The sequence below is a fragment of the Berghia stephanieae genome, chromosome 5 (assembly GCF_034508935.2).
Source record: "Berghia stephanieae isolate SIO BIC M18660-M18661 chromosome 5, UCSD_Bste_1.3, whole genome shotgun sequence".
NCBI classification, from domain to species: Eukaryota; Metazoa; Mollusca; class Gastropoda; order Nudibranchia; family Aeolidiidae; genus Berghia; species Berghia stephanieae.
This window is the reverse complement of record NC_088364.1, coordinates 41,239,938-41,257,163: the sequence shown is the minus strand read 5'-3', so window position 1 is coordinate 41,257,163 and position 17,226 is coordinate 41,239,938. Positions and strand designations below refer to the sequence as shown.

Below are 17,226 nucleotides of genomic sequence, written 5' to 3'. Positions count from 1 at the left end.
GTTTATATATCATTATATAATTCTAATCAGTTATCTATTTAGAACTAGATACTATACAATATGTATGCCAAATACCACCCCAATTCCCCTTTCTTGTGTGCGGGAATTCCTCTTTCGGCATTGAAATTGAGTGTGAGAAAGTCATCACTACACACATAAACAACAGAAACAATTTAAAAACAAGACTATGACACGCAACCACTCACACACGAGGCTATACTATTTATCCTTTTCTCTATATAGAATAGGACAAGACAAACAATAGCTTGACTCTCGCTACACTTCGCATTGATGTTTGTCGTCTCACGAGTTCAACTCTCGGTCGACCTGTCAATATTCCTTTTTGCCTCGGATGTAATCATATAGAATGTTGTGTGGTTTTGACCGTGAAGAAAACCTTAAGAAGTCACATTTATATCATTTTAGAGAGATCGTTTTGAATAATTTTGAGTTAAACGAGCGAGCAGCAACTTGTTTTCATGAACGGCCGATCAGCGCTTGTTTACTATAGTAACGCGATTCCCAGCCAACAGCAAAATGGCGGATATTTTTCTCATCGAGGCCGCTGGTTGGTTAGCCAATAAGAGCACCGTACGGTTTCCATTGGGTAAATTCCTTGCATTCAACAGAGAATGAATAACTTCATGGGCTTTGTGGCGATTGGACCTGCCCATATATTATAATATCGAAAAATTAGTTATGTATGCATTTCATACCACTTGTCAGGATTTTAACAGATAAATCTTTAATTTTTATAATAGAGCTATATCCACTAAACGTGCTCAAACTCAAAGCGCTTCACAATGGTTCCTTAGCAAACAGCGACATTTAACACGAAGAACGGGGCATGACGCCTGCAAGGCAATACGATTCAATAGTCTGATGTCACGCCGCCCGGCAACGGCGGCCATCTTGGTTCTAAACAAAGAAAATACTTACTTTTTATTTTTCATGCTGGCTAGAACGTTTCATATGCCTTGTGATCAGAATGTGTAAAAGTCAAAACATGATCAAATTTATGTGGTTTATTTCCTCTGGATACCCTTTATGCTTGCCGGAGAAATATTTCATACGGGCGTCCGCCATTGTTCAGATAGTTTAGAGCCAGTGTTACTAAGTTACCATGCGTCATTAGGAAGGAAGTGACGTTGCGACTGTTGAAGAGTATTATTATATTTTAACTTGAAAGATATATCGCTGTTATTGGCCAGGTAGGTACTCATATTATTACATACATCTGATTGCGGTGAGAGATGTGAAGAAAAGAGCCTTCTGTAACGACTAACTTTGCTTTTCCCAGATCGGGACTTGAACTTGAACCAGGGACTTACCTACAGGTCCGAAGTAGAGTGTCATACTACTAGACTACAAAGCCCCACTTAATGATGAGAAAAATAGGGTATGGAGAAGTGCCAGATGAAAACAGAGAATAAAAAGTCACGGGGTCAGTGCCAAACTCAGGATCCAATTGACACGACACCCTCCGCCTGGTTGAGAGAGAGAGAGAGAGAGAGAGAGAGAGAGAGAGAGAGAGAGAGAGAGAGAGAGAGAGAGAGAGAGAGAGAGAGAGAGAGAGAGAGAGAGTTTTATTGTGGTTTCATTTGGTTACAGCCACGTCGGTTACAACCTACAGCTATGCAGGTCTGACATCAGAACCCACTTATGGGTTTAGTTTCACATTGTTGTAATGGACAATATTTTGCGTCATTCTTCTTTTTTTTTTTTTTTTGAGATTTCCATTACAATGGGCCAATATGGAATTGGGATATCAGACCTACAAATAAAATGCTCATTGGTTACAAACATTAAGTTCACCGAAGTTACAAATGATGGATGGCGGCAAAGAAGTCTATGGTTTGTTTCGTTAATAGACTTTTATTATTATTTTTTTTTTTTTGGCTCACAGGTTTGGCTTTTTGATTTTTATGACACTGGTTGTTTACTTCCGGGTTCACACATATTTTCTCATCATGGAGGCTGGAATGTAACCGAAATTGTGGTATAGATGGCATCATAGCAACCAAGCTAACAATCAGGTTGGCAAAGAATGTCCTTGTCATATTTCAATATAATTACGAATGCCCATCCCTCCGGACAAAATATCTATGACTCTTTAAACCTTGGGAATCGAATTGTTTCGTTGGAAAGAATTGAAGTCATTTCATTTGGGCACGGGTAATGAATCTGAATCGGGGAATCATTTTAATTTTAGTTTTAGATTTTATTCTTTAACTTTAACATTTAATAAGTTTAATTGTTTGTTAAATGTCAAATTCAAATTGTTTGAATTTTAAATTTTAAAATATTTTTTTTCATTAGAATTATAATTGAATATTGAAGAAGTATTTCGACATTTAATAGAGCATAACTATTTAAGATAGAGCGACTCGTTATTCTTCTCGATTTTCATAAATTTGTGAAAGTCGAACCCTCTTTCTTATTCTTGAAACACTTGAACTTAAAGTTAAAGTAATGCCTATCTGGGATACAAAGTTGAAGTTAAAGAGAGCAGCGATGTTTAGAAATGTGTTTGTCAACTTGGTTCATTCAAAATGGAAGGCTAGTAGTATCACCCTGCCTTCGTAGAAAAGTTATTATTATAATATAATAAATGTAAGATAGACCTATGTCTTTTCGATGTTATTTTGATTTGAGAAAAAAAAACAAGAAAAAAGTAAAGCAAACTAAAATACAAACAAAAATAAAAAAACAAAAACAAATAAAACATACATTATCGTTTGATCGTAAGTTGTAAGTGTTTGGTCTCTGATTTTTTTAAAAGTTGACCACGAAAAAATGTCGGTCTTGAGTGAAAAAACAAAACAGGCAACGGCCAACAATTTCAAGCAAGGAATTGTGGTTTCTTAGAAGCCTTTATCAATTCCGTCACATAACAGTCAGAGCAGCATGGCAGTAACGTTATCATCACAACTATAACAAAATCAACTCCATATTGTACAAAGATACACTCTCTCTATGATCATGAAAGAACGACATCCATGCCTGACTCGACTCCCCTCCAGACCAATCTTGATGGATCCACTCTGGGAATGTGGAAAATAGTGGATATCATTTGCTAGATCGGGGTCAACACATTACTTCCATGAATAAGGAAGAAAGAGAACTGTATTCCGCCTGCTATTAGGGCAAGCCCGTTCACCATTTCACTAATATTTCCCCCCAATATCTCTCGAGGCTATTCTGCAGACAAAATTCTATAAGAAACTAAACTCGAAATCCTTAGGAGTTGTTAATGATACCACACATCAATGGACTGAACAAAATAAATATGTATGTAAGAAGGCAAATCACACCCTAGAATTTGTCATCCATGTATCATATCAAGCTGCCCGACGTCAAGTAAAGAGAAATGCTATTAGTTATTGTTAAACCAACAATGGGCCATGGTTGATCAGTTTGGGTTCCACACCATAATAACCAAATAGAAATAATGAAAAAATGAATCTAAAGAATATAATAAGAAATGTTACACAATGATTATTCATACATTTGCTAAACAGATGCACATAGGACACAATGGGGATTGGTACCTTATTGAATTATGTTGATTTTGATAGCCTTTTAAATGTTTATATGTGTGTATATGTTTGTGTGTGTGTGTGAGTTTAATGTAAAGCGCTGCAGAACACTTTTAAGTGGATGCTTAGATGCTAAAGAAATATAGTGTTATAATTATTAACATTTTTAAAGTGCGTCACCAGTAACAAGTCCTGCTCAATGCGCTTTACATTCCTACACATGTCCATTCATGCTCAAATACACATGCAAACTGAGACTTTCTCTCTCTCTCTCTTTCTCTCTCTCTCTCTCTCTCTCTCTCTTTCTCTCTCTCTCTTTCTCTCTCTCTCTCTCTCTCTCTCTCTCTCTCTCTCTCTCTCTCTCTCTCTCTCTCTCTCTCTCTCTCACACACACACATACACACACACACACACTCACACATGCATACACATAACAATGACAACAAATTAGTGCTAACTTTAAGAATATGTTGCGGTAAAACTAAGTTATTTGAAATTTGATTCAAACTTTCAATTATGAAACTTTTTAACTGACAACTGTGATTAATATAATTGTGACTTTAATTGAAAAAGAAAAAGTTCGTTCAATCTTTCTATAATGCAGTAGTAATTATCATTTATCTCTCATGTGTCTGCCTATTGATTTATTTCTCTTTATCTGTGGGTTGTGTTATCTGCCGATATATATTAGTAACTTTGCTGAAGAAGTCTGTAAACTTGGACGGAAAGCACATTGAAATAATGAAATTGGGCTGTGTAAATGTGCGCATTTTTCTCACAGTAAATTATTCGCGATGGTGGTGTACGAACGAATCGGCGGTCTCAAGAAGTGGGTGAGAGAGGGATCTAGTAATGACTTTGAGTTTGAAACGAATATTTTTGTGTTCGTGGATAGCTCACACGGTAGAGCCACGCTCTCACCTGCCAGGCGGAGTTGTCGTACCAATAAGGTCGCAGGTTCAAACCCCACCACCGCCGCGAAAAATTTTTATTCTCTATTGTCTTCTGGCACTTTTCTATTCACTTCATATCTTGTTGTTACCAACATAAGTGCCTGCTCCACTCACTTTTCTGAATTAAAAATTCATCTTGTAATCAGTATTGTATACAGTTTTATATAATTTTTTGTATAATTCTTACTTTTTCACCTTTTTGAAATTGAATTTACATGTATTTTAGTTGATAATTAATTGCAGAGCAAAGAATGGCTGTGCATTTCGATCATCGACTTGATACTGGGGGATCTGGGATCAATACAGATATTGGATGGTTGAAATCTTCTCCAATTCTTGCTGTTTTAACCTACAGTGAAGATAAAGGTGGAAATGTACTTCTTTATAACGAGGAGGTAATCAACTGCTTTTTAATTCAAAATAAGTGAGAGAGAAAAAAAGGATCCACTTCAATATTAATATATACATATTTTAATTCAATCAATTATTGATAAAATGTGGATTATATAACAAATTTCTATCATAGTGACATATTCTGCATCTGTATTTTTATATCCATTTAGCTTTAGAGTGATCACAAAATTATTTGAACTACATAATGAGCTTTCAACGATATAATGTGATGAATCGAGAACAAAACTTTTAGTCAATTTATGAAGTCCTGTGATTCTTGTTTTGGACAGTATTCATCATCTACCTACATTTTTATGTTAATTAATAATAATGATAATAATATATGGTTTTTATATAGTGCCTTACCCCATATCTCAACGAGCTCAAAGTGCTTAACAGTAACGTGACAACTTTTACTCAAACATACAACCAGTATCTAACAAAGCAATATAATTCTAAAGTTTACACATTAAAAAGAAACGTTTTAAGATGTTTTTTAAAGAAATCTGTATCATTACTTTCTTTGATATATATTGGAAGGGAGTTCCAGATAAGGGGTGCCGAATATTCAGACGCATTCTCGCCAATTTTACGAGTCATTTTTGGCTTCACAAGAATGTGATTATCAGTCTTTGATCTCAGATTTCTGGCTGGTACGTAGAATTTAATCATGTCATTCATGTAGCCAGGACAATTGAGAGTGCAGTGATTTAATGACAATAGTTCAGAACTTATATATTCTATACATTTCTCAATGAGAAGCCAGTGGAGTTCTCTTAGTATATCCGATGCAGATTGGTATCTCCTCTTGGTATAAATAAGCTTGGCAGCATCGTTCTGGGCTAACTGAAGGGGTTATATTTTGCCTTTATTTATAGAAGAGAGGAAAGAATTGCAATAATCTAGCTTTGACAGGATTAGAGAATTAACTAGCAAGGCTGAGATGTCTCTTGTAATGAGATGTCTAACACTACATATTCTTCTCAGTTCCTTGTACATTAACCTTATGATGTGATTTACTTGGCTAGTAAAATCCAAATCTAAATCAATAATTACACCAAGATTTCTAACAACATTAGCAATTCAATTACACTATTTCCTAAAACTATTGATTTACACTCTACATTTTTAAGAATTGCTGGCCTAGCGATAAAGATTATTTCAGTTTTACTATTGTTAAGTATTAGTCTGCTCAGTTCCATACAAGTTTTCAATTTAACAAAGCAAAATTGGAGAAGTTCTATTAAATGTTGTAAATGGTCCTAGGTTGCTGTAAAAGATTTGACTATCGTCTGCATAAAATTGGTAATGTAGATTAAAATCAGAAATAATTGATCCATGGGATGTCATGTACATTATAAAAAGAACTGGACCCAATACCAATCCCTGTGGCACACCAAATTTCAGAGGATGATCAGATGATTTGAAAAGCAGCAACTCCTGAAATCAAAATTGACATTTAAATATTAATACAGTCTGTTTTATGATTTTTTTTGTTTTTTTTTTTGCCTTTACTAATAATAATCTGTTGATGATTTGTTAAATAAGATTCAAACCATTTCAACGCCAATCCCTTGATACCAAAGAGATCTTCAAGTCGACTCAAAAGAATGTTGTGGTCAATCGTGTCAAATGCAACTAAGTCCAACATACATAAAATGTTCACCTCTTTTTTGTCAACATTTAAAATCAAATTATTTACTTCCCATAACAGTGCTGTCTCTGTGCTATGGTTTTCCATATAAGCTGATTGGAATAGCTCATATAGATCATGCAATTTTAAATATAAAGTTAATTGGTGAAGAACTGTTTTTTCCATGATTTTGGAAATAAAGGGAAGATTTGAAACCGATCTGTAGCTTTGAAATAGTTATGGTCTATAGAGGGTTTCTTTAAAAATGGGGTAATCAGAGCTGTTTTAAAACAAGAGGAGACGATACCAGTTTGCAATGACTGATTAATTATTTCAGTTATTAATGGGATAAGCTCGTCAATGCAAGAATTCCATTTGAAAGTGGCTGATCTGAAATAGTACCAGTGATCCTGTCATTAGGTCTTCTTAATAACAGTTTGTTATTGTTTTAGTATTATTACATATAGCTTAGTGACGTTACATTCATTATATGACTCAGACTGAAGGTTTTTGAAAGCTGTATGACATTTCAGTTAATTTTCATTTCTATTTTTTCCCCCTAAAATCACATAGAATCAACGAGTCAAAGTTTATTTGTTTTAAAAATGTTATATAGCTTAGTGACGTTCCATTCATTATATGACTCCAACTGAAGGTTTTTGAAAGCTGTATGACATTTCAGTTAATTTTCATTTCTATTTTTCCCCCTAAAATCACATAGAATCAACGAGTCAAAGTTTATTTGTTTTAAAAATGTTATATAGCTTAGTGACGTTACATTCATTATATGACTCCGACTGAAGGTTTTTGAAAGCTGTATGACATTTCAGTTAATTTTCATTTCTATTTTTTCCCCCTAAAATCACATAGAATCAACGAGTCAAAGTTTATTTGTTTTAAAAATGTTAATACAAGTATTGGAAGTAGACACAAGAAATCATTTTAGGTCTGAAGGTCAATTGAGTTATCTGAATTTTAAAAATACATATGATAAAAAGTGATGGTCAGTTAGAAGAATATTTGTACTAATTGGAATTCTTTGAGTTTAAATCCAAAAACCTTATGATATATTTGTCTTATATATTTTTTTTCAGTTACAAAATTGATAATTTACAGTTTTCGTATATTATTTTTCAATCACATGTTTAAAAAATTATTTTACAGGGCGAAAAACTCTCACATAAACCCATAGCTCATCAAGGGCGTCCAACAGCTTATGCATGGCATCCAACAAAAAAGATTTTAGTTGTGGGATGGGAGACAGGAGAATTAACGATTTGGAATGAGCAAGACAAAGAGCTTATTGAGGCCTCACACTTGCATCGAGCAGAAATTTCAGTCATGCATTGGAGTTCAAGTGGATCTCGACTACTATCAGCTGATATTGTAAATATATATTATCATCGAGATTAACTTCTTTAAAACAAAATTAACAATTCCATAACAATCAAAATGAAAGTAGCTTGATCTCAGTGAAAATTACCAAATTATATCAATTAACATTTAGATGTTAAAGTTAGTATTATAAAAAAATGGGCAATATCTCTCTAATCTCCTCATTTATTTGGAAAGTTTTTATGTGATGATTTTAATAGAATATAAATTATGGGACGAAATATTCTTCACTTAGCTCTTACTTCTTTGGGTTTTTTTTTCTTATTCAATGGTGCAATGGAAGGAATTAAAATAGTAATGAAATGCATGCGGTAGAATACCTCAAGTATTCAGAAAAACATTTTGTTTAGAGATGAGCAATATACCTTTATTACTTTTCATTCAAAGTTATTCGATCCCCATAGTTTGCTTACAAGTGTGCCAGATTACTTCTTGTATCATAAATAATAGGAATTACTTTGATTTGTTAAATTACAGAATACTGATATGATCTCCCCTTGGTACAGAGAAAACAAATTTCAAATTTGGAATTTTCAAATTCAGATTAGGTGACCACACTGAGTTTATTATGTTTTCTATGTGAGATGTTATTTTGGTTATAAGAGAATCTTGTACTGTGAAGGAGTTTATTATTGCTTGATTCTTGATATAATTTTCACAGAGAATTTTTACTAATGCCCTTTATAATAACTCACAGATAATCTAGAATTTCTGAATGTAAAATTTAAGTGTCATGGCACCTGCTCTAGATCAATTCTCCTTTGAATATCGAATCATCTTCCTTTTTTACTTGCACTAATAATTATAAGGCGTAAAAGGGTTACAAGCGCAACTCCTGAAATAAAAATTGACATTTAAATATTAATACAGTCTGTTTTATGATCTTTTTATTTTTTTTTTTGCCTTTCCTAATAATAATTTTATAATCCATCCTTTTTCCAGTCAGGTGTGCTGATTGGTTGGAAGTCAGACAGCAAAGGTCGTTTTGGTCAGGACCCCTTTCAGCATCATGTCAATGAACCATTATCCCATATCATATCAAAACCACTACCTCCACCTGATCCTTCACTGTGAGTACAACTTAATGAATATAACATGAGACTGTAAATGAATCACTGACTTCGTTAATCTCCTCAACCCTGTGAGTGAAATTAAATCAGGAAAAAGACTCGGAGATATGGACTGGTTCTCAACTAGAGTTACTAAATTTAGTACTATTCTAGCCGGGTAAAAGACTTTCTAGGCTTAAGCCTACTATAACCACATGCTGAATCAAGTCATGTAATCAAGAGGAGAGTGGAAAACTGGAAACAAATTATGTGTAGTAGCCAGTCCTCCTGTTACTAGATGCTTATCCATTCCTCTTATTTTAGTGTGATAAATAGCATCTTATGTCCCTAACTTATATGAGTTCTTGTTGTCAATATAGGTAGTCCTCGGCTGGAGGAATTTTTATGTACAGTGGGTATCCACTACTCTGGAGGATTGGATACACACTTCCTTTGCTCTAATTTTTTATTCTCAATCGAAGCTGTTTTAAGAAAAAAAATAATAGATTAATTAATATTTTAAGGTATTAAAAAAAAAGGACTATGAGAATAGTATATATATATGTGTTTTAACTAATCAAATAATATGAGTTTCACATATTATATCTTCCTTCCTAAATAACAGTTATAACGTCTGTATTTTTAAAAAGCCCAATAGAATATTTGGGGGCCCCGATAGCTCAGTTGATAGAGCACTCTCTTTATACACAAAGGGCAGAGATGGATCCCGGGTGCAGTCGAGCTTTTTTTTTCTGAACTCCCTGTCTACTCAGCAGTGAATGGGTAGCTGGGTTTGTTAGATCTGGTGAAAAGTATTTTGGGATAGACTAGCATCCTATCCAAAGTAGAAATATTTAAAAAAATTAAAAATCAAAAAAAAAATTGAGCTTTCATATAGTGCAATATCCACTAAATGTGCTCAAAGCACTTTACAATGGGTGCCTGACTAATAGCAACACGTAACATGTAGAACGAGACATGATGCCTGTTAGGCGATGTTACAATTTTTTTTTCGACAGAGACAACACTGTTGACGACCAGGTACTCATTTTACACCTGAGTATGGTGATAGAATGTGAGTAAAGAGTCTTTCAAGGACTCAACTAGGCGCCGAGCGAGGCTCGAACCCAGGACCTTCCGATCCTAAAGCGATTGTCATACCACAAGACCACATAGCCGCACAAAAAGAGAAAAAAGGAACAGAGACACAAAAACCCCCAAAAGACAAAAAACAAATCAAAACAAACTCTTCCCATATTTTTGGTCCAGCATGCCACAGACACAAAATATTAACAATCCCTTTTTCTTTCAACTCCCTACCCCATCAATCTTTGCAGACACACACACACACACGCACACACACACACACACACACACACACACTCACACTCACACAATTCTTGTCACTCTTGTGTAATAGCGCTATCTGCACAGCACACATCACTCTCCCTCTCAGCGAAGCTATCTCTCATTTCCCAGGAACCGTAGGACCGTGGTCCTTAAGCTTGTCTAGGACCACCCCGCACTACTGCCTGACACTTCCGGAGCATCTCTGTTTCTAAGTTTTCATTTGTACATATTAGAGTAGTAAAATCTATCTGTGAGTTTGCTTGACTCTTCTTGGAACATTGGCTTTAGATTTCACATAGATTTTGCTTTATTCATGTTCAATTTTTTAAAATATACTTTCTTTCAGAGATATAACAAGTTTAGCTAGAGCTGCTGTGAGTGGGGATGAAAATGCTTTAGATATGTTTAATTGGACACGTGGTGGGAAGAGCAAGCTGATGACATCTTTTGGACACCAGGAGTCTCTCTCTTTTTTCATTGGAGGAGCTAGTGGTAACAAAACCCCCAAACATTCTTTCTCTCTTTTAGAACTTTTTCAGCAACGGATTAAGTGAGCAAACAGAATAAATTTGTTTCAGACAGTTTCTTATTTCGACATTTGTCAAGGGAATGGAAAAAAAAGTTCAACAATAAAATTTAAAACCACATAGCATCATCACTAGTGTCGCAACATCATTATCTCCACAGTAATTCCTATATGATTGCTGGACATAGTGAGTGGTCTTTTATGCTTTAATGTGCGATTCCACATGAAACTTTTTTTTCCTATAAAATTCATTACCCAGAATAAATTGTCGCTTCCTTAAATGCCAACAGAAAGTAAGTAAGTAAGTAAGTAAGTAAGTAAGTAAGTAAGTAAGTAAGTAAGTAAGTAAGTAAGTAAGTAAGTGAGTAAGTAAGTAAGTAAGTAAGTAAGTAAGTAAGTAAGGTGAATTGTAAATAATGCTACTTGACACCCGGATAAGTGAAAACAGTAGTAAGGTAAATTTCAGCTACAGTTTATTAACAGAGATAAATGGTTTGGACGCTTTGGGTTTCTCTTTTATCAACAGACAGAAAGATCAATAAGGCACGAATTATAAAACACAAGTGATGGTTATTAAGACTTAAGAATCAAAATCTATTGTCTAAATAATCACCACGACCATGTGTTTCAAGTTTTATTAACCATCCTGTCTGTTGATAAAAGGGAAACCCAAAACGTCTACACTGTTTGTCTCTCGAGCTGAAATTTCACCTCAACATATTTATTATCATGACTTTGTATTTTTCATTTGTTTTTTGTTTTTTTGCTTTCATTCAAACTGTATGCTGGCTTGTTTGACCACTAAGAAGCATATAGTCCTAGCTTTCATTTAACATTACTGCATTATTTCAGCTAGCCAATCAAGCACATGACTTGTGTTTAAAGGCGAAGTAAAATGAGTGGTAAATGGCAATTCACTGTTTCCTAAGTCCATTGTGAAGGGTGATATTCAGAAATCAGGGATGGATATTGGTCGTTCAATGACAGCAAATAAAAAAAACTCAATTCATGGCACTTGAATGTTTCAAAACAACATTATGAAATATATGAAAATAAGCAGCACAATGTAATGATATTATTGTCAACCATATTAATTTTTAATCCCTGAAGGTGGTGTTTACTTCATGAGTGACCAGGGAAGGTGCACACAGTGTTTTTCTTTAGACACACCCATCAAAAAGCTTCTCTTTTATGAAGATAAAAATGTCTTGGTGACTGTTACGGAGAATCTCATGCTGACACAACACGCTGTCTTTGGTGAGGGAGACACAAAAGAAATACTTAAGGTTTGTAGTTTACATCTTGGAGTTTTTAAAAATTATAATTTGTTAAACAAAATTCATAGTGTACATATGGGATAATGCTCTGCACTTCCTCGTAAAAGGAATATCAAAGTCAGAGTCTATCGTAAAAAACAAAAAACAAACAAACAAAATAACCCAGTCATCAACTGCAGTTCAGTTCTGTAAAATAGATTGGATTTTAGTTATTTTTCAAGAAAAAAGCATGGCTCAAACTCGGGTTTTCAGATTTATAATACATTACCCTATCTACTCAGTCATCTTGCTCCATTTGTTTGGTTTAATTATATTTTTGACATTGTTGTTGTTCTGATTTCCATTTTTAAAAAGCAAGAAGCAAGTAATCCACATTACTCAATTAGTGTTGACACCCAGTCATCTATTACTTTTGTCTGTTTTTCTTCAGGTGCTTTTTTATTGTTGTCTTAATCATTTGTTTTGCTGATGAAGGATTTGATTCTTAAATTTTTGTTCATTATGTTTGTCATTAAATTCTATTCATATGCTTATATTTTACATTTCTAGACTTCATGCCGCATCTTTTCCTTTTCCCCCAATTGCTCACTTTCTTTTTTGTATAAGACTTTTCTTTTGAGGTTTAAGTGCTTTATTGAATTCGTTTTTTGAAATATTCTATGAAAAAAATGTAGTTGATATTGAAAATGGAGTGCAGAAAATTATTATGAAAAATTGGGTGAATTTTTGTTAATTCCCCCTATTTTCTATGCTATGTAGGTAAAAATGAGCGGCAGATCTGAAAACTCCACTATTATCTGGGCTGGAAAAGGGCTATTAGCTATGGCCTCTGGGGAAATGATGGTCAGGTGAGTACATATTTTTAAAATCCTCTCTGTCACTCAATTTTGTCTTCTTCGTGTGTTGGGCTTTCTATTTCAAGTAAGTTTTAACTGATATTCTGTGCTTTACCTCCTGTTATTGTACTTCACGAAGGTCTCATTCAAAGTTTAATGTTCATGATCATCTTTCTTCCTGTCTATTGGTCTGTTACTATAGACTTTCACAATTTAGAAAACATCTTATTTAACCATTCTCACCCCCCCCCCTCCCCCCCCCCCCCCCCAAAAAAAAATAGAAATTAAAAATTTCACCTATTTTGACAATGACCCTAAGTTTTTCCTGAAGAAGAAATCTCATGGGGCTAAACCCTTCATATTTTTCCATTACACATTGCGAAAAGGCTTTGTCCTTATTTTAGACATTTATCGCGCTGTGGTTTTGATTTTAGATATAATTTTGTGACAACACACTTGCTAGAGCAGTGCGCTGCTGAGAAAGTTATCACACATTGATTGAACTTTCTTTGTTATGTGGATCATCATTCCAAATTTACTACTGTAGAATGCTAAATTTACGTTCTTATTCAAATTTATCAATTTTTAAATTTGACAGAATGTGGGACTTGGATCAAGATGACAACTACATTCTGACTTTGGAGGGCCACTCTGGATATGACTCAAATGAAGCTGTTATGTGCTTGGCTTACAACAAAGACAGTGGTAAGAAAACGGCCATTTACACAAAGTCTATTCACATATTGAATATATTGATAGTTTATAGAAGAAATAGAAGAATTAGAATGATAATGATACTAATGGTACTATTAATAAGGATAATACTACCACTACTAATACTACTACTACTACTACTACTACTACTGCTACTACTACTACTACTACTACTACTACTACTACTACTACTACTACTACTACTACTACTACTACTACTACTACTACTACTACTACTACTACTACTACTACTACTCTATTAACATATTGATTATAGTGATAGTTTGGAGAAGATGTAGAAGAATTAGAACGATAATGATACCAATGCTACTACTAATAAGGAGACTACTACTATTACTACTACTACTACTACTACTACTACTACTACTACTACTACTACTACTACTACTACTACTACTACTACTACTACTACTACTACTACTACTACTACTACATCTACTATTACTACTGCTACTTTTACTACTGCTAAAAATAATAATGATGATTTGAGATTGATACTTTCCGTCATCATATTTTATCTTTTTTTTCAGCTATTATATTCTTTTGCTCATCCACATCAATATGTTACTCTTTTACTTTAGGTCCATATGACCCATTGGGTTGAAGTTTATCCCAGTTTCTGTTGCTATAAGTGGATAGGTACAATTTTTTGCTACTCTTTATATAGGACACCGATTTATTGCAATGTACTTTCCACCAGATTTATCAGACATAGATACTCATTTACTGCAGGGCTGACAGAAGGGTCGAAAAAAAACCTCATTCAACTCAATCCGAGAATGAAACTGGCCATATAATGAGTTGGTGCTTTACCAATCGAGTTATTTGGCCTTTTCATTTTATCATTTCATTTGCATAATCTTTAGGTGTACTCGCTGGAGGAACCAACATGGGGAATGTAGCTTTCTGGAAATATTCACCACCCGTTGGCAACAGGAAGGTAGATGGGGACATGAAATGGAAATTGCAGGCTCCAGCAAATGTAGAAGGTCCAATCAGACAGATAGAGGTAAGTGATTTTTCTTATTCTAAATGCTTCATTTTAAGCTTCGTCTGTTACATGATTCAGTCCAACTAATTATGATGGCCAGCTGTATTTTGTGATTACCTGCCACAATTATTGACAATTTCTCTGGGCAACCTGTCACTATTTCCTCCTTTCTAAAATTTCATTGGATTAAAAACTACTTTGAATGGAACTGCAAAGTCAAAATGGGATTAAAATTGTCATCAAACTTGTCAAAGCACAAAACTCAAATAAAATTTCAACAGATAATACATGTGACTTAAAAAAAAAAGCAAGGTGAGTATAAGAGAGTAGTAGTTCACATGTAGGCTCACTTTCATTATTTCGTTTTCTTTCACTTATACTTTTGTCTATTTATAGGTTTGTTTTTTTGTTATTGTTCTTTTTAAATGATTTTTTTTTTAGATATGAACCCAAATATTGAATGTTTTTAAATGATGCTCTTCTTGGAAGCGTATTCATGCTATTTTATTTTCACTACATTACTCCTGCTGTTACAAATAATTTATAATATTTTTGTCACTGAAAAACTATGTAGATTAATAATATTTTTATTTTATTGATTTAATAAAAATTAATTGAGCATTATAATTTTCTTATATCCAGTATAGTCACAGTAAAGGACTGACCGCTGTTAACACCATTGCCAACATTTACATTCTGTGTGAACAAGTCATGAATTTTAGTTACAAGGATCAGGTAATTATCATGTTATGTCATTTAGTCCTTAGCGCAAATAGTGGATGATCATATTCTTTTTCCTTAAAGATTTTTTTTTTTTTTATGGGAAAGGATTTTTCTTTAGCTAATTAAAAAAAACAAGAGTTGGGAATCTTTTTTCTACCCCTATGTCTAAATGTCCAGAAGGCACTGGTTGTTTTGTTTTTATTTGACTAGATTTAACAAACCAATCAACCAGTGCCTTGCGGGTGGTTGGATGGGAGCATCACCCTTGAATCATATACCTATGATGTTCGCATGGGTGTACGATCCAATAGTGATGTCGTTTCTTCTTCTCTTTACTAGCCTATCCTGCTTCTTTGGTTTGTGATTGTATTTTTGACAGGGGATATTTTTTTTTCTGTAAATCTTCTGCCTGTTTGTTCTTGGTTATTTATAATTTAGCTTATGATATCTTTAGGTTATGATTTTGATTTACATTTGTACTATTTTTGTTAGATTGCTTGTTTTTTTGTTTCAGCTGTCTCTCATATAACCTCAATTGTGTTGGAAGAGACCTAAAGCAACAAACAAACAAAAAAACCCAGTGCCTTCTGGACATTTAGACATACGGGTAGAAAAACGATTCCCAACTCTTGGTAGATAAAAAAACTTGTCCTTTACTGGTGGGTTGAGTGCTCAACCAACTGAGCTATTTGTAATCCCTCATTTAAGTATATCCCCTGTGTGGTGTCTGGGGTCCCTCAACAGAGAGGGTTCAAATTTAGCCCAACGCCAAGCCAGCGGGTTGTAAAAGGCGACTAATAGTGTGTGACTTCCCCTTTTTGATTCTCCTGGTTCTCCAGGTTAGGGGTTGTCGAAGGGTTAACACCCCTTCTGTAAAACTCAAATTGTTACAGAAACACATGCGGACAAATCAAATCCTTTTTTTTTCATCTTGGGCGACCGAAGTTGGCTCAGGATAGAGAAGGATGGAATTGGTTTGTCTGTGGCCTAAACCCTGACCCAGGGTGAAAAAGGCAATGATGTTGCTGATGATGATGATTTAAGTATAGAGGAAATGGATATTTTGTAATGATATGGGTATTGTAATAAATTCAAAAGTTTAAAATTAAGCTATTTATTAAATGAGTTTGGTAATCTATGAATAATAAAAAAAACAAAGAAAAAAAAACGAAATAAAAGTGATATAATGTAAAAATTATTGTGAAAAACGAATTGTTTGATAATATACAGGGTGCCCATAAAATCTTTCCCTGATTTTTAAAGCTTATTATTCTAAAACCATTATCGATATTTGCATCTGCTTTTGACCATCTTCTAAGGAAGGTGAACTTCCGTGATTGGAGTTCAGTTGACCCCTTGTCGATACAACTATCTACAAAAGAATTGTGTGAATCTGCTAAGGATTCTGCTTATTTACTAATTTATTTGTTTATTAAATATGTTTACTATGTAAATTTAATAACGGATTGACAAGGTACTGTGTGAATTTCGTAAATTTATGACCATTTTATTGGGGCGCTTCAACAACCTATTATCGATAATTTAAATTAAAAGGAAGTAACATCTATTTTAAGTCTCTTGACCACAGAAGTAGATTTCGACTATTGATGACGTAATTATGAATTAGAAATGAACATCGCATCATTCAATGTCCACGGTTTCTCCTCAAAATTTAAGAAAAATAACCTGATTGAAGACCTATTTACTTACAAATTAGATGTAATAAGCATACAAGAGACCAAAGACAAGGCCAATGATGAAATAATACGAGGTTGCCGTCTCATTACATTCGAGCATGAAAATATCCAGGGAGGGCTCGGCTTTCA

General features: G+C 34.0%; 1 protein-coding gene across 2 annotated transcripts in view; it reads left to right on the top strand.

Annotated features, from left to right (window-relative positions):
- Positions 1–1,925: 1,925 nt before the first annotated feature.
- The window catches only part of LOC144972929 (intraflagellar transport protein 140 homolog), a 53,297-nt gene continuing 37,996 nt past the window's right edge, over positions 1,926–17,226 (top strand). Inside the window, exons 1-10 of one of the 2 annotated variants that reach the window (XM_078914755.1) lie at positions 1,926–2,036; positions 4,736–4,887; positions 7,683–7,904; positions 8,856–8,983; positions 10,659–10,804; positions 11,949–12,124; positions 12,875–12,963; positions 13,550–13,656; positions 14,553–14,695; positions 15,320–15,412. In XM_078914755.1, coding sequence (XP_078770881.1) covers positions 4,744–4,887; positions 7,683–7,904; positions 8,856–8,983; positions 10,659–10,804; positions 11,949–12,124; positions 12,875–12,963; positions 13,550–13,656; positions 14,553–14,695; positions 15,320–15,412 — 1,248 coding nt within the window. In that variant the 5' untranslated portion in view covers positions 1,926–2,036; positions 4,736–4,743. Of the gene's footprint in view, positions 2,176–4,735; positions 4,888–7,682; positions 7,905–8,855; positions 8,984–10,658; positions 10,805–11,948; positions 12,125–12,874; positions 12,964–13,549; positions 13,657–14,552; positions 14,696–15,319; positions 15,413–17,226 lie in introns of both variants that reach the window. The other variant, XM_078914756.1, reaches the window with a different exon arrangement.